Source organism: Enhydra lutris, unplaced genomic scaffold (assembly GCF_002288905.1).
Source record: "Enhydra lutris kenyoni isolate GAN:26980312 unplaced genomic scaffold, ASM228890v2 scaffoldscaffold108, whole genome shotgun sequence".
NCBI classification, from domain to species: Eukaryota; Metazoa; Chordata; class Mammalia; order Carnivora; family Mustelidae; genus Enhydra; species Enhydra lutris.
The window spans coordinates 340,383-354,654 of NW_019154192.1; the positions used below are offsets into that span (position 1 = coordinate 340,383).

The 14,272-nt window shown below is 34.5% G+C and overlaps 1 protein-coding gene across 1 annotated transcript in view; it reads left to right on the plus strand.

The window, feature by feature from the left end:
- The first annotated feature begins 302 nt into the window (after positions 1-302).
- The window catches only part of LOC111139455 (AP-1 complex subunit sigma-2-like), a 30,930-nt gene continuing 16,960 nt past the window's right edge, over positions 303-14,272 (plus strand). The window contains exons 1-4 of the mRNA XM_022491719.1: positions 303-511; positions 1,725-1,903; positions 9,637-9,745; positions 10,319-10,456. Of these exons, the coding sequence (XP_022347427.1) occupies positions 1,725-1,903; positions 9,637-9,745; positions 10,319-10,456 (426 nt within the window). The 5' untranslated portion in view covers positions 303-511. The remainder of the gene's footprint in view (positions 512-1,724; positions 1,904-9,636; positions 9,746-10,318; positions 10,457-14,272) is intronic.

Genomic DNA, 14,272 nt, shown 5'->3' on the forward strand with positions numbered 1-14,272 from the left:
AACGGAGACAAATTACTAGTCTTTTTGTTCACGGAGAATTACGCGGTGATTGAAAGCGGAACTTAACTTGCAAAGCTACACAAACCTTCTGCATTACCTAAGACAAATTACTTCCGGGAGCTTCTTAGAAAGAAATGCGCAGGCGCGCAGCACCACCAACGCCCTACCGCGGAAGCTGTTTCCGGCATACGCCTCCTTTGCCATTCCGGCTTCGTCGGATTGTGAGGTCAGTGCGCATGCTTCCAAGCGGTTGCTTGACCGCGGAGGTGCTTCTCTCGCGTAGAGCGGTGCGCCCTTACCGTTGGCACAACTTCGCCTCTTCTCTCCTCGGGGCCTTGGGGGGCCCCTGTTGGCGCACCTTCCCCTAGCCGCCTAAAAATTGCCTCCGTTAACTGGCTCCCCACCCTACTGCAAAACGGCTTCTCTTTCTCAGCCTGGCGACAGGGGCTTCCCCTCAACTGCCGCCAGTGCGGCAGAACGCGCTCCAGAGAGCCCGCGGCCCGCGGCCGCAGTAAGTACTGGGGAACAAGCAGGGCGTCGAGAGCGGTGAACTAGTGTTGAGCACTGTTTCAGTCCGCGTTACCCTGGGAATGCGAAAGCCAGTGATGGATGTTGTGTGTCCTAACCCTAGTTATCTTTGGTTCTGGAATCATGAAATTTCGCTGGTCATATTGGGGAGGCGCTCGCGAAGAGGATTATGTGCACATCTGCGAATTTCTTAGTAGCTTTGCAGATTGACTATTCTTTTTCTAGTCTTTTTCTGTAAATTAACCCTTATTCAAATCTAAGAAGAAATGGAAAATATTGTTGATATCAGGCTTGAATTTTACTTGCAGTACCAAAATTAAAGAATTTTTTCTTATAATTAATGGAAATTTCGCAAAGTGGAGAAAAAAGACTGCCAATGTAAACTCTACCTTTAATCTTTCTAGAAATGGCACTTTTGTTTGCATTTCTACAGCCAGTTGAATTACAAGGGCTTTTCTTCAAAAGCTAAAGATGAACATAACATGCTTTCTAGATTCTAAATAAAAATATAAACGAAAGGCTTACAGATTTGCTAGATGTCAACACCCACTCCAAATGTACAAGCTCCTATTTATTATTTTGAAGGAAGACTGTGTAATACTTGTGGATCTACCTCTTTTCGCTTTTAAAGGCTTGTTTACTCTTATTGCATCAGTTCTGTATTGTATTCGTATTTGTGTTGGATTTTCTTAAAAGTAACAGGACAATACATACCTAAAAATTACCTTTTCAAGAAAATCCTGTATTAATAGGACTTGAGTTTTTTTTTTTTTTTCACTGTTTTTAGATTTTTAATGTTTGCTCAAAATATGCTAGCTGCCATTAACTGAAAAAACATTATAAGTGAAACTATAAATGATTCTTTCTGGAAATGGAAACACCCAAGTGCCAGAAATTCTGGGTCTCTTTTTCTTTATTTGTCTAAGCCAATTGATGGATAGAGTACTCTTTTTGTTGAAAATGGACTATGGAATGTACAGAAAACAGAAAATAGTTTTTTCAGTTGCATAGTTGACTGCAACAGGCAGTGCTTTTCTTCTTTTCTCCATTCATTTTTTTACACACCAAAGTAGGTTGGCAAAATTTTTCTACAAGAATTATCTATTTTGATTTTCTTCAAAGGCCTTTTATTTTGTACTCTTAACTGTATTGAATGAAAGCACCAAATGTAACTTTGGTTTTATTTATCTTAACAGATGCAGTTTATGTTGCTTTTTAGTCGTCAGGGAAAGCTTCGACTGCAGAAATGGTATGTCTCACTATCAGAGAGAGAGAAGAAAAAAATCACAAGGGAAATTGTTCAGACTATTTTAGCACGTAAACCTAAAATGTGCAGCTTTCTCGAGTGGCGAGATCTGAAGATTGTTTATAAAAGGTATAATTTTTTATTTGTCAGAAATTTGGAAGTAGCAGAATCAAATGTTAGGTCATTTATAATGTTGAAATCGCAGTCTTTTGAGAGAGAACATTTATAAACAGTAAAATTCTGATAAACCTACTTAGGTAGAAACTTGTATTTTTAAAATAACATTTTTTATTACCCAGATTAAATGTTAGAAGCAGGGGAATAGTTTTAACTAAATTTGCAAATAATTTTGTCTTCTAAAATGTTTACCTTCTAGAAAAATTCACTGAACTCCTTTTCTTATAAGTTATTTAGGGTCAATATTTTAAGTCATCAGTTCTCTAATTTAGATAAGAATAGATAAGAGAATGTACTACTACATTCTCACACTCCACTCCACCTCTCCTTATGACTCTGTAATGACTGATATTGATAAGGCTTTTGTCTGAGTTTTCAAGTCCTGTTCAATTTTAAACGCATCTTGAATAGATAGACCTGTTCAGTCATATAGTTGTTTAAACACATTTATTTCGTAACTTACGTTTGTGTACAGGATCTGGTTTTTAGTTAGGTTTATTAATTTGAATTAAAATGAAGCAGTGTTAGAATTTTGAATAAATTATCAGTTTTGGCCAGGATAACTTCTTTAAAATTTGATCTTACAGTCTGTCTCATTGATTCCTTTTAACAATTAAGTTACCCAAAAAAATGCTATCTTAATTATTATTGGAAAATAGAATATTCATTATTTTATTAATATCTGAAGCTTTAAAAAATTTAAAATTCTATTTTAAAGACTCTTAGAAACTTAAAGAATACAATTTCTTTTATAGAATATCTGGGCCACATTTACTTTGTTTCTTCCCCATTCCTCTTCCCTTTAAGCTCTTTAATTTAAAGATAAATAACTACCTTAATGAATTCCAAATAAAGACAAGACAGTTTCTGTATGTAGAAAGTTGTTTCTTACATGGGGAGTGTGCAGGGAACTAACAGTATGGATGCCGTGAGGATTAAAAAGAAGTTTGATTTTCTGCTCTGCTTTCATTTATTCCACTCTGGATATGGATGGTGATGATTTTTGTTGGAATGATGTCAGGAAAAGAAATGGAGATTATAGAATATATAGTGTTGTTTAAATATTCTAACAGAATGAATTTGATCTTTTTTTTTTTTAATATTTGGTGTTTATTTTAGTGTTTACTAAGAAAATATGATAGAAAAAATCATAGAAATTTAGAGCTGGGAAATACCTAGTTAGGATAGAACCTTAATAAGTAGAACAAGTAGAAGGGGGACTGCAATTGTAAAATCAGGAATAGGGAATCTGTGCCTTTGTCCATTGGCTTTTATCTTCTGCACAGAGTTTCTCAGTTAGAAAACTCTTGCTGTTGACCAAGCCTCAAATTCAAAGAAGGAATTAGGAGTCTTGTCTGAAGAGTGAGCTGTGTGCCACTAAAACTCACATCTTAATCATAGAGATAAAAAGACCTTACACATAAGAGATCAGAGTTACATTTCTTAAAAGATCATTATAATAGTAAAAGAATTGAAGTTGTGTACTTCTGAAACTGAGTCCTAAAGGATGATCTGACAGAGGGTATTATAATGAGGTCCTGAACAAAGATAGTGGCCCTCAAGGAGTGGAAAAGAAAGCTCTACTAAAGCTAATTCTTGTAAGACTTGGTTATTTGTAGAAGTAGGGAAGGCAATAAATGACGGAGGGGAATGGGGTGATTTCTGGTTCAGCTGAGCAGAAAAATGATAAACTAGAGAACTTGGCTTATTTTTTAGATGGTTTGTGAGGCCTGTGTGATTTGGATTTGCCAGTGTTTAGTTTTTGATGGAATGAGTGTGCTAAAAAGTCTGTTGAAATTTTTTATATAAATTGTTAATTAGCAGCATTTAAACATTTGGCAAAAGGGTAGAAGAAAAAAACCTCTAGAGTGGAATAAGAGCCAGACAATGAGTGTAATCAGTGTAAAGTCCCAGACTCCCCGAGATTATCCTCAGATCTGACACCATATATAAAGTCAGGATTTCCTAAGACTACTGTAGGTTCATAGCTCACTATAAGTTAATTTTATCATAATTCACAAAATTTACTGAAAAATAGTATATTCATGGTTACTACGGGGAAAGGATCCAGATTACAGTAAGTCAAAAAAAGAGGAGCATAGTATACAGTTGGAAAGAGTTCCATCCTTGAACTTTCTGTTTTCTCTCACTGGAGTTAGGACATTGTCTATGCTGTAAATGTCAAGAAATATAAATGAAACATTCCAACCAGGGGAGTCTTGGTGACCACTTTTTATTGGAGTTTTCTTGGTTACATAAATGTAACTGAATGGCCAGCTTCAGGTGGTAAGTGGTGGCCCAGAATTCCCACATAAATGACTCTCAGCATAGACTATGTGACATCCCCAAGGCTTCCAGGTAAACAAAGATACTCTCATCAGACAGGGAATTGCATATTAGAGATATTAGAGATAATCTTCTAGAACCCAGATGTCTTTTTGGGCAAGGCTGTTCCTCTAATATACTATCGAGTTTTCAATCAGTAAGGTAATTTATTTAAAAATAAGATTTATTAAAAATAATTAATTTATTAAAAATAAGATTACTGGTTCAAATGTGGCTCAAAATGGCAGATAAAGTTCAATTAGAATGAAGAAATAATGCTCTAGATTTTACAGTGGGCATTTCATAAATGCCCTTTGCCAAAACATCTTCAGTAGAGTAGTAGAGGCAGAACTCCCCATGTAGTGAAATGCAATGTGAAGAAATGAAGAAATTTAAAAGGCAAGTGTAGACTATTTGGGGGAGCTTTGCCATGAAAGAAAAGAAGAGGTGGTATCCACCCATACTCATAGACTGGGAGATACGGCTTCAAAAGGATTGAGAACCTTAAGATTGTTTATACATAGAGGGAGGAGTCCCTATTAGAGAGGAAGATTTGAAAGTGCCATTAAGAGAATAAATCACAGGAGTCAAAATTCCTGTATTTGAAGGAAAAGGGTGGTTAAATGGATGAAAGGAGAAGCAGTAGTGTTCCTACACCTATGAATGAGCCTGTCCCTGCCTTTTAATAGCTGTACTATGTAATCTTTTGTGATTGATACTTGAATTGAGGGAAAATTCACATGAAAAATTCTGTGTCATTTATAATCAGTGTACCTATTAAAATCCGCTCACCCCATTTTGTGTTGAAGACTCATTTATGCTACTATTTAATGAACTATTTTTTGTTGGTATAAGCAGGTGATTTGTTTTCTCTAGCCCAGCTGGAAGAGGAAAGACTCTTAAGCGAGAATTACCTTTGAGCATCAGAAAAATTCTGATCTTTTACTATTCATATCAACAGGTGGTCTTCATATCTTCATTAACTTACACATTGTGTTCTGTCTAATCCATATTCTTTATCCTGAATATCTCTTACGCAGATTTTCCCTGTTTTGGGAAAGAAAGATAAGGAGTAAGGACAATAGAGATGAAAAAAAAAAAAAAAAAAAAAAAAACCCAGATGAAAATCTAGAGAGTTCAGTTTCATTCCCTGTTTCTACCACTACCATTTTCCCTTTGTTTCTTTATCTCTAAAGAAACTGTTCTTAAAGATTGCTCAAAGATAGAAGATAGAATTGAATGCTTTTTTTTTGTGGGGAGAAGAGGCTCTGGATTTACATTTACTAGAAAGTAAACATACTTCCAAATTACCATTTTGAGAATTTCTTAAAGAATGTTACTAAACAGATTTCCTTTAAAAACAAAACAATTCTTATTAATATACCAGTGGGTATTACATTTAGCTATATTCATGGGCAGTGTACATATTTAGCTGACTGAGAAATCAAGTGTTTTGAATATATGAACAGAAAGCTAATAATTTTTTTTAGCTTTTTTTAGCTTTAAAATTTAATTTTTTGAAAGCTAATAATTAAACTTAAATTCACTGTTAAAAATGACCAGATAATTTCTTACTGCTCTGTTTTTTTTTTTCTTTAACAATTTTTTTGAGATATAACTAGCATATCACACAATTCAGTCATTCAAAGTGTATAATACAGTGGCTTTTAATATATTTACTACATTCACAGACCTGTGCATCCAGAATGATCAATTTAGAACATTTCCAGTCCCCCTCCCAAAAAAACCATGTAGCTTGTAGCAGGTGACTGCCACTCTACCCAAAATCCATCCTCCTGGACTTACGTAACTAATAACTTACAGCATTATAGATTTGCCTATATTTCATGTAAATTTCATATAAATGGAGTCCTAAAACATGTACATATTTCATGTAAATGGAGTCCTAAAACATGTGATCCTAAAACGTGTCACTGACCTCTTTAACATAGCATTACACTTCAAAGACTTACTGTAGCATGTATTAGCATTTCATTTCTTTTCATTATCACATGTGTTCTGTTACACGGATAGGGAACATTTTATTCATTAATGATGGATAGTCCATCATTAGTTGATGGACATTTTAGTTGTTTTTACTTCACGGTTATTATAGGTAAAGTGAGCATTTGTGTACAAACTTTTTGTAGACCTATTTTTTAATTTCTCTTAGGTTTATACCTGGGAGTAGAATTCTGGATCATAAAGTAACCTCTTGAGGAACTGCTAAAGTGTTTTCCAAAGTATATGTACAATTTTACATTTCTAGTAATAGGTTGTGAGGATTCCCGTTTCTATCCACTATGCCAACAGATGTTGTTCCCTATCATTTTTTATTACAACCATTCTATTAGGTATAAAATGGTATCCCGTTGTGTTTTCCTAGGTTGATAGAAAATTCACATAAACCATTAGCCCTTACATTATACATTATTTTTACTATATGTCGTTGTGCAGTTATTACCTGTTATCACCTCTGATTTCATCATCACCAAAGAAACTTCATGTATATATGTAGCAACTACATATTTATATCCGTCATTTCCCTTGTGACACTAATCTTTTGTCTATGTAGATTTATCTTCTTCTGGACACTTCAGGTAAATGGAACCATGTGATATGGGCCCTTTGCATGTTACTTTTTTCATTTAAAATAATGTTTTCAAGATTTGACTGTGCCAAAACACATATCAATACTTCACTCCTTTTTATGATTGCATAATATTCCGTACCATGGATTTACCACATTGTTTATACATTCATTTGTTGGTTGACATTTAAATTGTTTCTAAATTTTGGCCATTGAATAGTGCTACTATGAACATTCATGTGCAAGTATTTTCTTGACTACCTGTTTTCAGTTCTTCTGGCTATAGAGCTAGGAGTGGAGTTGCTGAGTTGTAAGGGAATTTTGTGTTTATCTTTATGAAGTTCCGCCAGATTATTTCTGCTATGGCTCTAGTAGTTCACAGTCCCAGTAGAAATGTACAAGAGTTCTGGGGTACCTGGATGGCTTAGTTGGTTCAGTGTCAGGTTCTTGATTTCAGCTCAGGGTTGACAGTTGGAGACCCATGTTAGGCTATGTGTTTAGCAGGGAGTCTCCCCAAGGATTCATTCTCTCTCTCTTTCTCTCTCTCTCTCTCTCGCTCACTCGCTCTTGCGCACTCCCTCTCCCTTTGCCCTCTGCCCCTCCCCCGTCAAAAAATATGTAAATACAAAAGGCGATCAAATTTCTCTATAAGCTTACCAGTTCTTAATTTGCTTTTTTCCCTTGTTAATAGCCATCCTGGTGAGTGTGAAGTGATGTTGTGGTTTCAGTTTGCATTTTTTTAATGAGTAACAATATCGATCATTTTCTTGTACTTTTTGGTCATTTGTTTATCTTCTGTGGAGAAAAATCTATTCAAGTCCTTTGCCTGTTATCATAAAAAGGTGCTGGATTTTGGTTGCTTTGTGCATCACTTAAAATGATTATGTGGTTTATACCTTTCATTCTTTTACTGTAATGTATTGTAACATTTTTTTTCTTCTGTATGTTGAGCACCCTTGAATTTTTTTGAAACCATACCTGGTCATAATGTACAGTCCTTTTAACATGTTGATGGATTCAGTTTGTTATTCTGTTGAGGAATTTTGTATTTGTATTTATAAAGGATATTGATTGGTAGTTGTCTTGTGAAATCTTTTATCTGGCTTAGCTTTCATGATAATGGTGACATCCCAAAATAAGTTAAATTCCTCCTCCTGTCTATTCGGGGAGAAATTTAGAGCTTGGTATTAATTATTCTGTAAATGTAATAGGATTTATCATTGAAGCAGTCTGCTCATGAGTGTTTCATTGTTGGGAGGTTTTGCCTACCAGTTCAGTCTCTTTACTTGATAGAAATTTATTCAGATTTTCTCTTTTTTTAGTCATTTGGAACTTTGTGTATTCCTTTGGATTTTCCATTTTTGTCTAGATTGTCTCATTTGTTGGTACTCAGTTGTTTTTAGTGTTCTGATATATTCCTTTTTTATTTCTGAAACTTAGAAGTAGTATTCCCACTTCTATTTTAGATTTTAGTAGCTGGGATCCTCTAGTTTCTTGGTTGATTTCTGTTGTTGTTTTTGAGGATTTTTGCACTTTACATATGTAATACCACTGCTGGTTTCCCGAGTTTCTGAATAGCAGTCAGCACTTAATATTATCGAGGATCTATGTACTTGATGAGTTTGTTCCCTTTCGGTGTTTTCAAGATTGTCTTTTGTCCTTTGGCAATTTGAATATAATTTGTTTCAGTATAGCTCTCTTTGAACTTTTTTGTGTGGAATTGATAGGGAATATTTAAATGTGTAAATTCATTTATTTCATCACATTTGGGAAGTTTTGGGTCATTTCTTCAGATATTCCCGAGTGTCTGTCCAGACTTTTTCTGAGCATGTGTCCAGCCATGGACATGCATGTGATGTTCTAAACTGCCCAGAATACCTTAAAAACGCTCTTACCACAGTGTCTCCTTACCCTCTCTCACACAAGTTTTTAGGTCTGTCTTGCTGTCTGTTGCTTCTCCCACCTATTATCTCCTTCCCATTGTTGCTATAGCCAATAATTTTGCCCTTAAACACTTTGGGGCGAAAGCTGCCTGTGAAGTTATCCTAGGTCCCAGTGGGAAGAAATAGACACATCCATTCCTAGTCTTCGAGGAATCCACTGGACCAGTTCTTTGTGAATTATAGTACGTATTGTACTTTCTGGCATTAGCAGCCAGCACCAGAAATGTGAGCTGCCATTAACCTGGGTAATGGGTTAGTAGGTAAAACCACACCGTGTGCTTATTTCATTGCAGCAATTTCTTTCTTCTTTTATTATTTTATGTAAAACTTGTGGCCTGGAGTGAAATCTTGATTGTATTCCTTACCCTGGGCCCCTTACTTAACTAAGCCATGTTCTTTGGTTAGGTTTATTGTGATGATTCGAATGACAATATCTTCAGTAAATCCTTTATTTTCTTCTTCGCTTACTTGTCCTCTGAATTAACCGTGGAGTGTATTTTGTTTTAATTAAGTAAACTCAAGAAAAAAACCTGGATCCTCAGAGTTTTAAAATACTCCTAGAAAGGAACCTGAAAGAAAGAATAGCAAAATATGGTACCCTTTCTGCTTTATGTGATTGGATGATGTTTTTCTTTCTCCTTTTGTGTACTTTTCAGAATTTCTCTTAGGAACATTTATTATTTTTTTTAGTCTAGAAGAAAAATAATCTGCATTATGAGAAGAAAAAAATATGTAAGTCTGGGGATTCTCACAATAGTGTATAAAAATGTATTTAGAAAACACAAGTACAGGGTAAAATTTTATCCCACATTTATATTTTGTTACAGATATGCTAGCTTGTATTTTTGCTGTGCTATTGAGGATCAGGAAAATGAACTGATTACTCTGGAAATAATTCATCGTTATGTGGAATTACTTGACAAATATTTTGGCAGTGTGAGTAGTATTGTAAGAAATTGAATGCCATAGTAATTTTTTAACCTTCATGATGAGTTTATTGTTTGTTTTATGGATCCTATTTAAATGTTACTCTTACTGAGAGGTAAAGAATGACAAATTCCTATAAGTGTGAATAGTCAGTTAATTGTAAAATTCCATTCCCCTAGAGACCTAGTCACTTAATTACAGTACTAAGAATAAGATTTAAGATCCCGAAATTGAAAGGAGTTCAACTGCAGATATTTTAATGTTTTGAAATGTTTAGTATGAAATTTAGACTTGGATAGCAGGTACCTTTACCTTTTAAATAAGAACTGAAAAATTAGTTTTAAAGGTAGAAAATTTTTGCTGGCAACATGCAAAATCAAATATTATTTAACTCGTATACATTGTGTTTTCAGGTACTTCAAATTTGAAAAGTCAGTGATGCTTACACTGGTATAATTACTATTTTACAGGAGTTAAGATTGATTGACTTGTGTTGGGTTTTATTTTACCAACTGATAGGGGATAAGCAAAATTTGCCTCCTTCAGTTTAACATTATTATTCTTATTATTTTTGCTTTTTAGGTGTGTGAACTTGATATCATCTTTAATTTTGAGAAGGCTTATTTTATTTTGGATGAGTTTCTTTTAGGGGGGGAAGTTCAGGAAACATCCAAGAAAAATGTCCTAAAAGCAATTGAGCAGGCAGATCTACTTCAGGAGGTAAGCTACTCTAGTAGTCTTCTTTACTAGGACTATCATGTTTTGTTGTTGTTAGAGAAGTTTTGGTGATCATTTTTATACTTTCAGAAAGTACCCAGAAACAGGGCCACCTAGGTTGCTCGGTTAAGCCACTGCCTTCCGCTCAGGTCATGATCCCAGGGTCCTGGGATCGAGTCCCGCATCTGGCTCCTTGTCCATCTGGGAGCCTGCTTCTCTTTCTGCCTCTGCCTGCCACTCTGCCTGCTTGTGCTCTCTCTCTGACAAATAAATAAATAAAATCTTAAAAAAAAAGATAGTACTCAGAAACATAGTTGGAATATAGTGTCCATGTGCAGGTTGTTTGTTTCATAAAACACATACTCAGTCACATCAACTCAGTTATCTATAGATTGTTCACTTTGAAAATAGTCTGTTAGTAAGGCTCTCTCTGTTCCTGTTTTTTAGCACTCAGAATACTAGAGCCTAAACGTTAAGGAAAAAAAGGAATCAGAGTTAACATTAATTATTTCAAGAACTTTATTATGTATTGTTTCAGTTACTTAAGAAAACCTCCTCTTTTTAGGCTAGATAATTGAGCCTGGCATTTTTTTCCCAGTTGATCATTATTTTCAATTGATGCCTAATGAAGCAAATGTAGCAAAGCAGATTAGAGTTTTCTTAAGGTATTGTTCTGCTTTTTCCCCTTTGGGGAAATGTATTTCACTGTTTTCTTCATATTTTTCTGTTACTTCTCACAGTTGTTAGGATTTGGTAAATCAGGTATTCCCCACCCATGTATTTTTTTAAAATGTCTAACTTTTTTTTATTGTCTTAAAGTACACATAAAATAAAATTTACCATTTTAACTGTTTCGAAGTACATAATTCAATTTCACTAATTACTTTCACAGTGTTGTATAACCATCATCACTCTCCATTTCTAGAACTTTTTATCATGCCCATACTGAAACATTCAACCATTAAATAATAGCATCTCCCTGCTACTCTTTACCAATCTCTGTAGTCTCTATTCTGTTTTTTTGTCTCTTGCCTATTCTACTTCATTTTGGCCTTTTGTGTCTGGTTTATTTCACTTAGCATAATGTCCTCAAGCTTCAGCCATGTTTTACCATCAGAATTATGGCTGAATAATACTCAGTTGCATATACATGTGTTTGTCCATTCATCCGTTGATGGACATTTCGATCATTTCCACCTTTTGGGTATGGTGAATAATATGCTATGATTGTGGTTATTATAAAGGTATCTGTCTCTACCTGCTTTCAATTTTCTTGGGTATGTATGTACCTAAAAATAAAATTCGTGAGTCATGGTAATTCTATTTAACTTATGGAAGAATAGGCAAATTATTTTTCACAGTACCTGCTCATTTATGCTTTTCTACCAGCAAAATATGAGGGTTTCAGTCTGTTCCCTCTTTGCCAATAGTTGTTTTTTGTTGTTATTGTTGTTGTTGTCATGCTCATTGTAATAGGTATGAAGTACAATTGCGTACTTTTGATTTGTATTTCTATAATGAGTAATGATTTGGGGCATCTTTTCATGTAGTTGTTTGCAGTTTATATCTTCTTTGGAGAAATGTTTATCCAAGTTTTTTGCCATTTTGAATTGGTTGTCTTTTTGTGGTTAAACTGCAGTATTTTTTATATATTATGAAAATTAGGGCTACATGGGTGGCTCAGTCAGTTAAGTATCTCACTCTTGATTTTGGCTCAGGTCATCACCTCAGGGCTGTGAGATCAAGTCCCAAATCAGGCTCTGTGCTCAGTGGGGAGTTTGCTTGAGATTCGCTCTCTCTCTCTCTGCCTTCCTCTACCCTTCTCTGTCTCTTAAAGGAAGAGAGGAAAGAAAATATTAAATGCATATCAAAAATACGGTTTTCAGATGTTTTTGCCCATTCTATATGTTAGCTTTGGATCTTGTTGATTATATCCTTTTTTGTATAGAAGTGTTAAGCTTGAGAAAGTGCAATTTATCTTTTTTTCTTTTATTAGTAATGATTGTGCTGTTATACATGTGGATCTGTTGTTATGTCCAAGGTCATCTGATCTACACCTGTATTTTTGTCTAGGTGTTTAAGGTTTTAGTTTTTACATTTATATCGGTGGTCCATTTTGAAATAATTTTTATATATAATAAAAGTTGAAATGGGTCCCTATCTCTTTTTTCATGTGGAAATCCAGTGAGTCGAGCAGCATATATTGAGTAGACTATTTTTTTAACCATTTAGTGTTCTTGCCATCCTTGTCAAAAAATCAGTTGGCCAACAGGTACGTGAAAGGATTTTCAGCATTACTAATTGTTAGGGAATTGCAAATCAGAACCACAATGAAGTATTATACTTGGCCATCATCAAAAAGATAAGAGATAAATACTGGTGAAATATGAAGAAAAGGGAACCATTGTGCCCTTTTAGAGGCACTGTAAATTGGTATAGTCACAATGGAAAACAGTTCCATTATTCCCTAAAAGATTAAAATTGGAACTGTCATATCCAGCAGTTCCACTTCTGGAAATATATCCAAAAGAAATGAAAACACTAATTTGAAAAGTCATTTGCACCCCCATGTATGTAGTAGCATTATTTACAAAGCCAGAATATAGAAATACAGCCCTAAACACTCATGGCTGGATGAATGGTGAAAGAAATTGTGAGCTAGATGTGTAGGTAGGTAGATAAATATAATGGAGTATTATTCAGTCGTAAAAAAATGAGAAAATCCTGTCAAAGGCATGTGGATGGACTGGAGGCATTATGCTGAGTAAATAAGTCCGATAAAGACAGATCTCACATGTGGAATCTAAGGGGAAAAAATCATGGAAAAAGACGTCAGATTTGTATTTACTGAGGATGGAGGAAGGGGGACTATGGAGGAAGATACAAACTTCCATTTATAAGATAAAAAAAAAAGGTACAAACTTCCATTTATAAGATAAATTAGTACTAGAGTTAGAATGTACAGCATGATAACTATAACACTTCTGCATGATATACAGGAAAGTTAAGAGTGGTATATCATTACAAGGAAGAAGTTTAGTTTCTGTTTCTTTTTATTGTATCCAAATGTTGATGGATGTTAACCAAACGTAATCATTTCACAATACATGTAAGTCAAACCTTTGTGCTGTATATCTGAAACTCATACAATGATATATGTTAGATCTTAATAAAATTGGGGGAAATAAAAAGAATACTTGCAATAAAGATGCTTCTAGGAAAACTACTTCAGTCTGCATATATGACACAATTATTTTACCATTTGAAAGTGATACCCATTCTGTAAGGCATGTAGTGCAGTGTTTAAGAAAATTTATAATAAATAGATTACTAATAAAAACAAAAAATCAGTTGGCCACAGACGTATGATGGTCTTATTTATGGGTTCTCAGTTCTATCTAATTGGTCTTTATGTCTTTTATGCCAGAACCACACAGTTTTGACTACAGAAGCTTTACATTAAGTTTTGAAATCAAGAAATCTGAGATCCCTGCCTTGTCGTTCTTCAAGATTGTTTTCACCTTTGAAGTTTGACTTTTTAAAATAGTTTGGACCTTTGCGATTTTATATGAATTTTAAGATAGATTTTTCAGTTTCTGCAAAGTACCATTGGGAGTGCATTGAACCTGTGGATGACTTTGTGGAGTTATGGACATCTTAACAATGTTAATAAGTCTTCCAGTAGTGAACACTAGATGTTTTTCCACTTGTGTTTTCTTTAATTTCTTTTACCAAAGTTTTGTATTTTTCAGTGCACAAATCTTTTACATCCTTGTTGGTTAGTTTGTTCCTTGAAAAATAAAATGTCCCATGTCTATG